General features: G+C 32.4%; 1 protein-coding gene across 3 annotated transcripts; it reads right to left on the reverse strand.

Moving 5' to 3' along the window:
• Nucleotides 1-462: 462 nt before the first annotated feature.
• Nucleotides 463-7,080, reverse strand: LOC113735026 (uncharacterized). 3 transcript variants are annotated; one of them, XM_027261904.2, is made up of 2 exons: nt 6,856-7,080; nt 463-3,665 (listed from the first exon to the last, which is right to left on the reverse strand). In XM_027261904.2, the coding sequence occupies exon 2, from the start codon at nt 3,644-3,646 to the stop codon at nt 728-730; it is 2,919 nt and encodes a 972-aa protein (XP_027117705.1). In that variant the 5' UTR covers nt 3,647-3,665; nt 6,856-7,080; the 3' UTR covers nt 463-727. The 3 variants fall into 3 exon arrangements, with proteins under 3 accessions (XP_027117705.1, XP_071938785.1, XP_027117704.1); XM_072082684.1 differs by having other exon boundaries at nt 463-6,623; XM_027261903.2 differs by having other exon boundaries at nt 4,935-7,080.
• Between the last annotated feature and the right edge of the window lie 7,620 nt (nt 7,081-14,700).

The following is a 14,700-nucleotide window of genomic DNA, read 5'->3' on the forward strand; positions in this document are numbered from 1 at the left end:
AAATCAATACTAATGGCAAAGCCTTTTGTATTTTGGTCATTTTATTTTTCAATTATTCATCAAAATCTTTAACATGAATTGTACATACCAAGTCATTTATTCTAAAGCCCTTCCAGAAGTTGATTTACGATTCGAGCCTTTATTTTACTATTATTTATCAATATTTTTTACAGCTCCATCTTTGACTTGTGCATCTATTTTTCCTACTTAACAATGTTGTATGGTGTATAATAACTTAAACATTTATGTTTTAATAAGTGTAACGACATTATGAATATAAATAAATTTGGCAAGCATAATGGTGTTAATATTTGTGTCACAATTTAAGCTATAAATCAACCTTACCATTTACGAAAGATTGAAAAATCTTAGATCTATGACTTTAAAATAATGTATTCTAAAAATAATTGCATAAAGCAAAAGAAATAATACAGATATTGTATCATGATACATGACAATATGTTTTGACAAAAAAAATAATTGATATATAATAATCATGCGCAAATCACATGAAGTGTTACTTGTACAACAAAGTTGGTATAAAATTTACAATTACACGAAAACTATACAAGTTATATCAAGTATATTAAGAATTACATGATCCGTATGAACCGGACAGAATTCAACTTGTGAGATTTGGATCCATGGTGATTTAGCTTGCTAGTAAAGCAATATGTCCGCAGGAGTCGAAAGCTATGTCTCTTTTACTGTTATTCTGCAGAAAGGCTTAGGTAGCAAGCTTATAATCTTCCTCTATCAGCTCCTTCACCAATGGTTGCTTGAGTAAACTGCGGTCCAGCTTAGGACATGAGTGCAATGTTACAGATTCAAGTTGGCAGTCTCTCGATGGGAGAGGATCCTCCAAACTTCTTTCCCCTTCATATAGAAGCCTAAACAGTTGAGGCAGATAGTAAAGCTTTATTTTTCTCAAACGCGGAAGGGCAGAGAAATCATCATTACCCATCTCATCACTCCTTTCTATTATCTCCTTCAGAGACTCACAATCCTCAACTATTAACTCCTCTAAATTACAAAAGCATTGAGCCAGTGACCCAGAGAAAATGTACTCTAGCTTAGGGCATGTGGCAACTGTCAATGATTTAAGGGCACGAAAGCTTCCTTTGTGCGGTTGGTCCTTACAGATGCTCTCGAGTTTCCACAAATAATGCAACCCCAGGTACTCGAGAGAGGGATAGGCAGGTTCATCAATGATCTCAGATATGATGAACTCGATGTTGGGACATTCTCTCACCACACAAAATGACAGTTGTCTGCTATTGGTGATCCCAAATTCTGAGAGGCTGCAAACAGCAGAATGATGATCCAAATAGAATGCCGTGACATAACTTAAAACATTTTCAACGGCTTCTGGTACTTCTTTTCCATTTACAAACCTCAAACATCTATCCTGCTCGTTGAACTTGTGTTCTACATCACCCGAGACTCGGTCCACAATGCGTTTAACATCTTGGCCTACAACAAACTTGAACTTATTAGAGCCGATTATTTTCCATGCTGGACTCCTTATAAAGCGTTCCATGATTTCCACCTTTGTAAAGTAGAAGTGTAGATAACTCAGATTCTCCAAGTTCCCTATGTCCTGCATTATAGCTTCTGCATTTTTTACCCATCGTAAATCTTCAGGATGCACAACAATGGTTAATGCTTCTAAATGTTGAAGCTTTGAGACTGTTTCAGAAGAAAGCAAGACATTTGGCAGGTGATCACTTTCTCTTCCGTCATCAGTTCCGTAAAATGAAATCTGCAGGTGCCTTAAATTTGTCAGCTGCCCTAATTCGTCGGGAGCCTTTTCGAGCTCAGTCCCCAATAGATCAAGAACTTCAATGTGTTCAAGTCCTTTGATTTCTGGTGGAAACATATAGATAAAGCTGCAATCCCTTAAAATAAGAACTTGAAGCTTGTGCAGCCCAAAAATTGAAGATGGCAAAGATCGAAATCTGTTGTCAGAAAGGTCTACAACTCTGAGAGAAGGCATGGCACTAAAAAGTGACTCTGGTATTGGTCTTAAGCTGGGATTCCTTTGGAGGAAAAGAAGTACCAGGTTAGGAGAATAAAGTTTTTGTGGAAGTGAATAGAGTTTTTTTGGAAGTGAAGGGAATGTGTCTGTCAAGTCCATAACACCAGCTTGTTTCCATTGATCCTCATTTGGAGGTTTCTTCATTTTATCACCTTCATTTCTAAAGACTAGATGCTTTGGTAGGGTGGAATTGGCTAGGTTAAAACTTTCAAGGGGTTCTGGTGATGAATAATCTGTATCTGAACTTTTGCCTCGATCCAATTCCAACTCCACGGTCTTGTCTCTTGCAAGAATGCGATAATTTTCTTTTCCTGAAAGAAAATCCCAGCGCAAGAATCCATTACTTAGATTCTGCCATTTACTCAAAGAAGTCCCACGAGGGATTTCCAAGCTGATGTCCATGAACTGTGATAACTCGCCCTCTACTGAGATGCTGACTAGCGTTGTGGTTTCCGGATCGGTGCTCAGGATTGGGGGCTTATTACCACTTTCGGCTCCAGAAGAAATGGCACCTCGTATGTTGAAAGCAGTTCCTGGAGTATCGTTTGATTGAGAAGAACCAGATCCACCGTCCACCTGCTCCAATTGTAAAATCCTTTCTACCTCCGGAGTGGTGGCTTTAGGCTCCATCTGTGTAGAAGGATAAGCAGCAGACACGACTTCATCCTCAAGCTGTAACACGGGCTTAGACAATCCAGGAAATTGAGCAGCCCCATGCTCTTCTTGAATGCTAGGTGACAATTTCATCGAGCCTGCTTCATGATCACCTTTTGCTTCATATACTTGAAATTTTTTCTGCCCAACTTTCTCTTCACTTGGTGCAGCAGATAAATCAGTAGGAGGGGGAAACATTTCTGTTTCATCCTGATGCTCCACCTCATCTTGCGACGTTGAACTTTTAGCTGAATCGGACTTGACTACATTTTCTCCTACGTGCTGTTGGTCTTTAGATTCCAAGGAAATGTCTTTTTCTTTCGATTCTTGTGGCCGTGGTATCAGCTCCATGGAAGAATCTCGAACTGACGATTGTCCAATTTTGTTTACATCATCTTTCGGGTAAATCTCCTCCAATTTTTTAGTTTTTTGGCTCTGGATCAACGTCTCCTGTGAGAATTCTTGCCATCCTTTAGCACTGTCTTCGAGCTTTTTCCCGGATTTCATCCTCTGCACCTTTTCATCCTTTGATGACTTCCTTGTATCCTTGCGAGTTGGCCAACTGAATTCAGTTCGTTTCACATACTGTCCCTGCGCGTAAAAGTGTTGTTCATCTTTCCTATCAAACTCCTTCAATTGTTGAATTTGGGAGTACAAAACGAGCAGTTTCTCAAGCAGTTCAGTATAGTTGAGGTGACGACTCCCAGTCTTTTTCTTTTTCCCCAGGGCATCACGAGCGTGTGTTTGAAATTCTTTTGCTTCTTGTACGCCAATGAAGAGTGCAGTTGAAATTTTGTTCCGCTCAAGTGCTTTGTCTATCGCATCCTCAACTTGATTTATATCGTCTGATAGCTGGTCATTAGCCACTTCAATCTGCCGCAACATCCTCTTTTTTAGTCTCCACTTTTCTAGTTTGCTAGGCCAAATGCCACCTGATTTATCCACCAGCGTCATACTTGAACCCAAACACAAACTGCAGGAAGGTTAGGAAAACAGTACTTGTATTAAGCAAAACCTTTAAGAGACCATAGTAAGCAAACCTTTGAAGATTCATAGACGCGTAATATCCACCACTTTAGGAACTCAAAAACTCGAGTTTACGAAAACTATATGTGATAAAGCGCAATGAAATTTTCAAAATTAAATTGTGAAACTACGTAAGAAAACTTGCTTTTCCGCGTCCTTCATGTTCAAAATTAACTCATAGCTGCGTAGGTTTAAAAGTGCAATGAATCTTTTGTCCAACTTCTTATTCCATTCCCTGCCCCACATTCTATTGTATTATCATATCTTCGTCACAAAGATCTTACTGTAATTCTTGAAGCTTCCTTTAGTTATAATAACTACCAGTAGGATAAAAAATAGAATACAATAGGCTATATATATGTATATATATATATATATATATATATATATATATATAATAGGAAAACAAAAAATATAATAGAAAATTCATAAAATTCCCCTGTTTCTGTGTTATTTTTGTTGTTAGTCGGTTAAATTTAGGGTTTTTCCCCATTAGTAGTTATTGAAATTTAAGAAAATCAAAAAGAGTTGAAATAAGATTGAAATTTAAGGAAACCAAACACCACACCACTATGCGCAACTCCCACTTAGAGTATAATAACGATATAAGATATTTCCTCCGTACCATAAAGATAGGTTTGTTTCTTTTTCACACAAATTAAGAAATTTAGTTAATATAATTTCAGCAATTATTTTTTCTTTGTACTTTCCTCAAATACCTTTATTAGTGTTAGATCATTCATTCAAAGTAAGAGATACATATTACTATACCTTAGAAAAACAGTAAATCTAGTTATTAATACTGCATTTAATATTCCAAATAGAATCATTAACTAATGGAGTAGTGCATTTGCTAATAATTATGTACATTAAATATGAGCATATTATTAGTAAAATAACAAACTAACTACTCTTTAGAAAAGGAAAGAAGCCTACAATTTGGAACAGACATAAAAGAAAAGCAAGTCTATCTTTATAGGACCAGAGCAAGTCAATTCAATAGATGATTTTAATATTTCCTTTCTTTTTCTTTCGTATTTAATCCAAACAAAATAAATGTAATATGCTTTTCCCTATTTTCCTTTCCCTTCCACTAGAGTCATCTCCTTTTCCTTTAATCCAATGGTGCCTTTATAATATATAGTAACTTATCAACAGTGAAGGGGGAAGGAGACAGGGTGGAGGAGGAGGGGGAGGGATAGTTGCACACCCTTACCTCAACGTGCCTTCCCCGACTGCTTCCTCACATGGGTTGGCATGTGTGTAATCTGTCTTGACGCGAGTAATAATAAAGCTCAATGGGCTTTTAACAATACACCATTGTCATACGACCCACTGATACGTCATCCAACATCAATTCAAAATTCCAAACTAGTCCAACGTTTTAAAGCCTTCTTGAAATATAAATTTCAGTATCTGAAGAAATTACTTCGAAAGTTGTGACTTCAAATGGAGACTTTAAAGTTTCTCCTTTAAAGAGTAATTTTAATTCCTTGAAATGGCAAATTTTTGGTAAAAATAACTTATTGCATATAGTTTTTTCCAGTACGTTATCGTTCATTTTTATAGCATATTTCCTCCTTTATTTTTAATTACTTAAATGCCTTTAGTGGAACACTTCAATTTCTACCGGAAGTTGCAGGTTCGGAGTAGACAATTTTGAAGTTGCAGGTTGAAATTGCCCTCGAATTCTGGTTGGTAAGACTACAACATGTTGGCCTGATTTTTGGAACTATTAATAAATACACAATAATTTTGGTAATGACCAGATATCTGGCTAGGATTACAAACAAGTCGAAAACGAACTAACTCAGCTTTTTGCTCAATCTTATCAAGTTCAACTTGAATTTATCAGATTGAAGTTCAACTTGAATTTATCAAAGCTCAAACCTGAACTTGAAAAATTGAGGAACTTATAAAGTAGTGTTCGAGCTGAGATTCATGTTTGAATTTGAGTATAATCAAGCTTGAACTCATGCTTGACTTTTATCTAATTTCGATAAGAATAACCAAAAACTAAAATATACTTTTGGGTTAAATGCACTAAACCTCCTTGAATTTAACCCTTAGTTATGTTTTGCCCCTTTGAACTTATTAAAATATGCACTTTGTGCCCCTATTTGATATTTTAAGACAAAAGTACATTTACTATTTTATTTTTGTTTATTCAGTCCCTTGTTTTTCCTTTCCACTAATTTCTTTTATTTATTTATTTTTTTACTTATTTCCTTTTTTGCACTTCTTCATGTCATTGTTTTGTTTCACTTTCCTATTAGTATTACTAATTTGTATGCTTATTACAATGTTGTAATCATCTTTTACTTATAATTTCATTATTTTTTATTTATTTATTTACACTATTAGAAAGTTTCATATAAGTTATATGGCATAATTAATTGATATATGCCTATCATAATCAAAAAGTGTATATTAATAGAAATTTGAATATGTAAAAAGATATTAGTATACTAGAACTTTAAATTACGTAATAATTAAAAGTATATCCCAAAAAACAAAGTAATTAATAATTTTATTTACTTTTTTTATGTATAGTTGATTATCCGCTACTGTTTTATCTATAACTCTGCCAAATGCTCAGCTAATTCTTTTCTAAAATACCCCAAGATACACAAAGGAGAGATCCAAGGCCTCTAAAATCAGGGGGAGTTACTATTGAAGCTGATTAGTGGCTAGCGTAGCCCAGATTTGGACCTCAAAATTCAATTTTTTAACAAATAAAAAATTTAGAAATTAATTGTCCAAACTGTGAAAATAGAAAGGTCTAAAGCATTCCAAATGAAACTGTATTTGAAGGTTTTCAGGTTCATAAAGTGGAATCAAAATAACTGTGATTAGATGGTACTTCAAGATCTTGCAGCAAGATCCAGTGGTGAGATTCTTCTCCCTGTGTATCACATACATGTAGATATACACGCCGTATTTAGAAGGAATACAAATGAAACAAAGCAGATCCAAGTTATCGGATGTCAGGATCAATTTCAGAAGAGGCAAGTTGAGCATACGTTTTTCCTTTCTACTTTTTAAAACGCAAAAGCAAACGATTCTTATAGTCACCAGACAACGGGAAAAAGAATCTTCAATAATCTTAGATCATCAAGAAAAGGTAGTATACTTACAGGGTAAGTTCAATAATCCTTTGAAGCAGAGAGATTGTTTGCCGAGCTGCAGGCAAGAGAGCAATCAGAGAGTCAATGATGAGGAAGCCAACAGTCCGTTACTTCTGAGTTCCAACCACCGTTTTGTAGGCTTTAGCGTATGTCGCGTGCCAATAATTTGTCATTCAGCGTACTTCTTCCTGGCCTGACTTGGGTCCGGCTTCTTGCTTTCCTCTTCTTTTATATTCTTTCTTGCTTTCCTCTTCTTTTATATTCTTTTTCACTTGAGAATTGCCTATTCCATCCCTTAAGTACTTTCTTATTTATTCCCAGAGGTCCCGTAATTTTTTGTTAAACTTTACTGTCCCTATACTAGCTTTTGATTTTAGGCAAAAAAACAAAAATTACAGGATTAACTCCACTTAACACCCTTAAACTTGTATTACTTTTTACTTTACATTCTAAATTTTAATTTTGAACATTTTGCATGCTAAATTTTCAAGTTTGTACTATTTAAATTCATCAATAACAACTTTAGGAAAATTAACAGACCTAATAAATCAATGGCAATGTGCCAAAAGAGATCAAAAGGCGCCAAGGTATCATAGTAAAAATAAAATAGTACATTGTTATTAATTTACACAATCTTTTATCTCGTTAATTTTGCTAATAATATTAGTAATTAAGACCATATAAATTAATGACAATGTGCTAAAAATGGTTAATAAAGGTTAAGGGATCACGGTATAAACAAAACAGTACATTTAAATGGGACAAACTTGAGAATTTAAGGTGCAAAATCTCCAAAATAAAAAATTTAGGGTACAAAGTGTTCAAAATTGAAGTTTAAAATGCAAAATGAAAAAGTGATACAAGTTTAGTGCAAAGTGGAGTTAATCCAAAATTATGTGTGCTTCCTGCTTGCCGATCAAAAGGGTTAATTATATTGCCTCCCCTGAAATTTGGCCAAATTATGAAATCTACCCTATAATTTGGCTAAATTACAATCAAATCCCTTGAAAGGCAATTCCATACTTCTCTCTCCACAGTCTTGCTTTCATCTCACGATCCCCTAATCATTTTTCGGTTTTTCTTTGGCCTCCTTTAATTCCCCGTACTCATGCATTCCTCTATAGTCTATACCTGTGTCTTAGCCTCCCTCTTTTTTGACTTATTCCTCTTTTTTATAATCCTTTTTTAGTCTTCTCCCTTGAAATTGAATCTACGCGTTTTTCTAAAAATAAACAAGATTCAACGTGGATCTTTTTGAGGTACTTTAATGAAGCAAAGCGTAAGAAAATGGAGATGATAGCATCTCTTGTCTTCCAAGTCCATTCCATTATGTTGGGTTTCCTCCTCCGCCACTCACTCTCCAACATCTCTTCCAACCGCAAAACCCCACATACCTGCTGCTACTTATGCTTTTCCTCCTAAAATGAATAATTTTTCGTTCTCTTTTTCTGGGAAAGGAATTCAATTTTTGTCCCAAGTGACTCATCAAATTTCATGCAACTGGCTAATTCTTGAATAAAAAAAAAAAGAAAAAGGTTTTCCCCACTTTGTGTGATTTCTTTTTCCCTTGCATATTTTGGCTTTTAAGCAAATTAACCAAAAAAATGAGCATAGAGTTAAGGTACAAGGTTATTAGCAGCTGTAAAGCCCCTGGCATTTGTTGATAACATATGTGATGCTACAAGACGCGATGCACACGAAAAATTCTCCTTTTCTATTAATTTTACGTTGATTGGTGCCCCATCTGGTCTTGTACAAAAGTTGCAGATATTTTGGTGCATGATGTCCCACTGGTCATAAGCAGTGTTTTGAAAACCGGACCGGACCGGCCGGTTCGACCGGTTGAACCGCGAACCGGCCATGGCTCCGGTCCGGTTCAATGCCAGGTTTGACTTTGTCAAGAAACCAGTCAAAAACCGGTCGGACCGCTAAACCGCTGAACCGGATTTGAACCGGTTATTTCCGGTTTTTGAGTTTTCCTTTTTTTTTTTTTTTTTGGCAAAATGTAGTTATCAAGATTCGAACTTAAGACCTTTGTAATAGAAGACCAATGTAGTAACCGTTGCACTATCACATCTTATTAGTTTTTTTTGATAACTTATTTATATAAAACAAACACTCATATTTCTTTTGTTCCATTTTTTTCACAAAATATCATCCTTTCATGACTCTTTCTTTTTAATCTTCAACACACACACACTCTCTCTCTATCATCTTTTCTTTTGCCACTCATTTTTTAATCAAACCTCTTTAGTTTTAATTTATTGATGTTTTCTTCCATATTTTAATTTTGTTTTTGTCCATTAAATTTAAAAAAGTTAAAAAAGAATTATTTTTCTTTAACCCAATTTATTTAATACCACAACCACTCACTTTTATCTAATTTTTTGTTTCTTATCAAATTTGCATTTCTATTTTCAATTCTCTTGATTTTCTTCGAACTCCAAATTTCCTTTTTTAAATTGTAAATTTAAATTCCAAAATGTAAATTAAAATTTAAGTTCACAATGTCTAAATTCTCATAGACGTGAATTTTGTATAATTTCAAATATTGTGATATTTTTGGATTATATTTAAGATTTTTTTGGTAGATATAATTGAAATTGAGATGAAATTTATTTGTTTTAACTTATAATTTAAAAAATTTATTTTTAAAAATCCAAGTTATTCAAAAATAGTAAACTTTTCATCATATAAAGTATTAAATTATCCATTACATGTCTTATTTTGTGCACATATATATTTATATAAATTATTTTTTAAAAAATTCATTGAACCGAGATTGAACCGGTCCGACCGGTTGAATCTCGACCCTTTCACTTCACCGGTTCGATTAACGGTCCGGTTTTTAAAACATTGGTCATAAGTGATTTTGTAGATGAATTGATGGATACCTTTGTGGTAGGAACTCATTGACCGTTCCTGCCATTGGCCTGCAATGCGTGTCCAGACGAGAAATCGACACATCATGGTCTGGCCATGGTTGAATTGTTTGTGGTCCAAAACCATTTGGACTAAGAAGCACAGACCACGCGCTTGGCAAGGAGTGCTCGCCACGCCTGAGAAAAATTCTACACCACAGCAATTCTTCATTTGAATTTAATTAAGTTTTGTCTTCACTTCTCCCATTTTGGTATTCAACGAAAAATGTGCGTGAAGAAAGTATCGAAATTTTAACAAATAATAAATATAAATCTCACACATGCAGGGGATAATAATTTGGAAGAAGAAAAAGTGGAGGTAAACGTAGTAGTTCCGCGGCAATTCGAAACACAAAAGGATTCAAGCCTTCATTATATTTATATACATATATAAATTTAGTACTCAAGTGTTCAGCTTAAGCATCCGAGAAAATGGTATAGTAACTATCGTTATGATAAAAAAACAGTTTTAGACATGATATAATAGGTTATAATAATTTTAGCGATCATTTGATTACCTGTTGGACTTATCCACTTGAATAGGATTATGGGTAAAAATAAGGAAGTAAGTTTCTCATCTAAAATAGTAAGTTAACGTAATAAATTAGTAACTTATGGGAGTCCAAAAGGTAAATTGAAATTAATATGAAACATACTTTTTAAAGAGATAAATTACAATTTTATATCCCAAATATACTTTTGAGGGAGTAAATTTATTTCAAGTAATAGTATGTTTTTATACATAAATAGTGATTTTTACTTATAACATAGTAAATTTGATTAATGACAAAAACATGCTAATTTATGGCACAAATATTCTATTCTGCTTAAAAAACTTATACCAAGCCCATATTTTATTGTTATTTGAAATAACACTAAAATGTTTTATTAATGATTAAAACTGAGTACCTTACTTAGTAAGTACTCTTAATATACTTGTATACATACTTGATTGTATGTATAATTTTAAAAAATTTTGGGTCAATTTATTTTAAAATATTTCGACCATTGACAAAACCTTATAAAGTAATAAAATTTTGTCGTATTATACATTTGAATAATTTTTGAAAAGTTTAAAAGTTTGGATAATAATAACAACACATGTTCCTACTTATGTATGGAATATCACTTATCTATATAATTTCTATAATTTTAAACCCATGAATATAATAAGACGATGAAGTTTTAATATAAGTAATTTAAAACATGTGATTGTGTTTAACTATGATCTTCATTATTTAATCCAAACAGAACCAATCTTCATTATTTAAAATGTCAAATCTATGATTGTGTTTTAACTGTTATCCATTGGTATTCTAAAGTATCATTTGTCCATCAAATACGAGCTCTTTAAGACCCATTTTCCCATAAACAAATTTATTTATCGGATAAAATAAAAATAAACTCATTTTCCAATAAAACACTAGTTCTTTATGGCTTTCCTCCATTATAAGAACAGAGTACCCATATTTTCATAAACAAATTTATTTATCAGATAAAATAAAAATAAACCCGTTTCCCAATAAAACGCCAGCTATTTATTGCTTTCCTCCATAAATTATCCATTTTCCCATTTTTTCATTAGCTAATTTATTAGTTGGATAAAATCAGAATAAAATTAGGTTGAATGGCAAATTACCCTTTAGGATACAATGGAAAACAAGAAACTAACCTATAGCAAGTTTAAACTCCGTTTCCACTACAAAGATATGCAAGAAATTGTCTTTGCAAACTCAAGACACCTAATTTATAAAGTCTGAAGGAACCTTTAGAACCGTTATACAAAGCAACTTATTCATTCTAAATTTTTTAGCATCCATTTGATTACCTGTTGGACATATCCACGTCAATAGGAAAATATGTATTTTCTGGGACACGAGACATAATAAGAATTAAAATTGTATTAATGTAGACCTAACAAAATGAGAGAAATAGCATAACAATTAATACAATAATAAGAATAACAGAGTAAGTATAATAAAATTAGTATAGTCTGGAATTTTTTTTTCATCTGCAAATAGTTCACAAATATAAGATTCAACCACTAAAAAAATGACATGGAAAAGGGGAAAATGAGCACTTTATGGAGGAAAGCCAAAAATAAATAGTAATTTTCTGGGAACACGAGTATTATACATTAATCCCATTTATTCACTAGAAATTTTACTGTGATTTTGTCCGGTGAATAATTTAGTAATTTTGAAATTTATACATAATTAATTTATTTCTTTTGCATTTCTTAAAAAAATTCATCGACAATTGTTTTCCTAGTGCACAGAAATTCACAAAGTCAAAACAGTTGGTCTAAAAGGGAAAGAAACAGCTGAATTTCCCATAATTTCATAAACCAAATCGCAGTCACTTTCTATAAAGTATCAATTTCCCATAATAGACGCTTTCGTCCATTATAAGAATAGAGTACCCATAAACCCGTAAACGCGATTATTTATGGGAGAAAATAGAAAAAAAAACTCATTTTCCAATAAAACACTAACTCTTTATGGCTTTCCTTCATTATAAGAACAGAGTACCCATAAACCCGTAAACACATTTATTTATGGGATAAAAAAAATTCATTTTTCAATAAAACACCAGTTTTTTATGGCTTTCCTCCATTATAAGAACAGAGTGCCCATAAACCCGCAAACACATTTATTTATGGGATAAAATATAAATAAATCCGTTTTCCAATAAAACACCAGTTCTTTATGGCTTTCCTCCATTATAATAGCAGAGTGTCCATAAAGCCGTAAACACATTTATTTATGGGATAAAATAAAAAAAAACCATTTTTCAATAAAACACTAGCTCTTTATGGCTTTCCTCCATTATAAGAACAGAGTGTCCATCAAGCCGTAAACACATTTATTTATGGGATAAAATAAAAAAACCTATTTTTCAATAAAACACCAGCTCTTTACGGCTTTCCTCCATTATAAGAACAGAGTGTCCATAAACCCCTGATCAATTTTTATTTTATGGGATAAAATAAAAATAAACCCGTTTTCCAATAAAACACCAGCTATTTATGGCTTTCCTCCATTATAAGAACAAAATGCCCATAAACCCGTAAACACATTTACTTATGGGATAAAATAAAAATAAACCTGTTTTCCAATAAAACATCAGATTCAACCAAATTTAATTATGAATGGTTGTTAGTCGGTTTCGGTAAATTCACACTATTTTGGAAAGTAAGTTTACTTCAACTAACATTAAGCTTTTATTCATTGATACTAAATCTTAGTAGTAACATGGTAAATTTTATAACGATTAACACTTACTGATTTTTGCAATACATGTACAGTTTTACATTAAAAACTGTTGTCAAACTAATATTATGAAGCTTATTTTAAATAATGATAAGAGGTTACTAGTCATTAAGGCTGTAAGTACTTAACTTAGTAAGTACTCATAATATACCTATATAATAAATGATTTTAGATATTAATTAATTTTTTTTGTTTTTTTTAATTCTATGAAAAGAAGTTTCACTTTGTTGATAACCTTGGACAAAAATTATTAACAACGTGTCACATTATAAGTTTTTAATAATTTTCTATTTTTAAAAAGTTTGAAGGTTTGAATACCAATTACAACAAATCTTCATACTTATATATAGAATATCACTTGTTTATATATAACAATTTTTATATTTTAACACCTACGAATATACTAAGATGATACAATTTTAATAAATTGACATCTGGACACAAGAATTAATAAGAGTTAAAGCCCAAACAATGTAAGAAATAGTACAACAATAACAAATTGACAAAATTGGTATAATACGCAATATAAAGAAATTTGTTGTGTTCTGGACTTTTTTCCTTGCCAGATTGTTCATATAAAAAAAGATCCAACAATTAAATGAAATTCACTTGCACGTACAAATGTTTTGTATAATTTAAATTAAATTCAATTCACGTATACAACGGTCCAAAAATAATTAGGGCACTGTGATACAAAGTTATTTTAACAACAACACTTTTTGTTTTACAAAGTCTCAAATGTCCATGACATACATATGAGGGATGTTTTACCATATTTGAGCAAATTTCGTTGCCGAAAATAAAAGACAAGAAAACTCGCACAAATATCAAATTTATTACATATATTAATAATATAGTTAGAATCTCAAAAAATTCTTTCTTCTTTTCATAATTACAATCTCTAAAAATTATTGAATCAAAGAAATTAATCCCCTAATACTTCCATTCGATTTTTAACTTTAGACAATATAAATATTGTATGTTTATAAATTGGACATTTCAATTTAATGTTTAAAGAGTAGATACATATTTAAGTTAGAATTACCAAAGGTAATAATAAATGTTTATGTTGGAATTACCTAAAAGAATGACTGGAGTAAATGTTAGTTCTTTTTTTAATTTGATAGTTTGTTTTATCTTTTATACTTGATAAGTTGTTTTCATTTTGTTATTACCAATTTGAAGGATTTCTGACAGGTCGTCAACCTGTGCAATAATAATAATAATATAGAACCTAGATACCACTAAGAGCTGTCAATAATTAATCCTAGGTACTGGAGCAGGGACTCTAGGTGTGCAATGGGTTACTTGATTCACCCTGTTCCCGAAGAGTTTGCTGAACCCGATATACCAGAATTAATTAGTTGGCAAAAATGGTAGGCAGTGGCAAGTAAAGTCGTCTCCTCAGGGACTGGAGATATCTGTCTCTTTTTAAAGTCCAATTGATAAGGGGGGATTTCACCGGAATGGAACTAAAAATAATTAAACAATTTAATTAAAAATAAATAATCACTAGCACAAGTAAAGCAGGAATTAAATCAAGAATAAATAAGTTCTAGCCAAGGATACAACTACTCAGGCACAGTCCATTTATCCGATCATTGATGCAGGAGAGGTTCACTTAATTTATTAATAGGTTAGTTATAGTCTGACGACCAATT

This window comes from Coffea arabica, chromosome 3c (genome assembly GCF_036785885.1).
Source record: "Coffea arabica cultivar ET-39 chromosome 3c, Coffea Arabica ET-39 HiFi, whole genome shotgun sequence".
Lineage (NCBI taxonomy): Eukaryota > Viridiplantae > Streptophyta > Magnoliopsida > Gentianales > Rubiaceae > Coffea > Coffea arabica.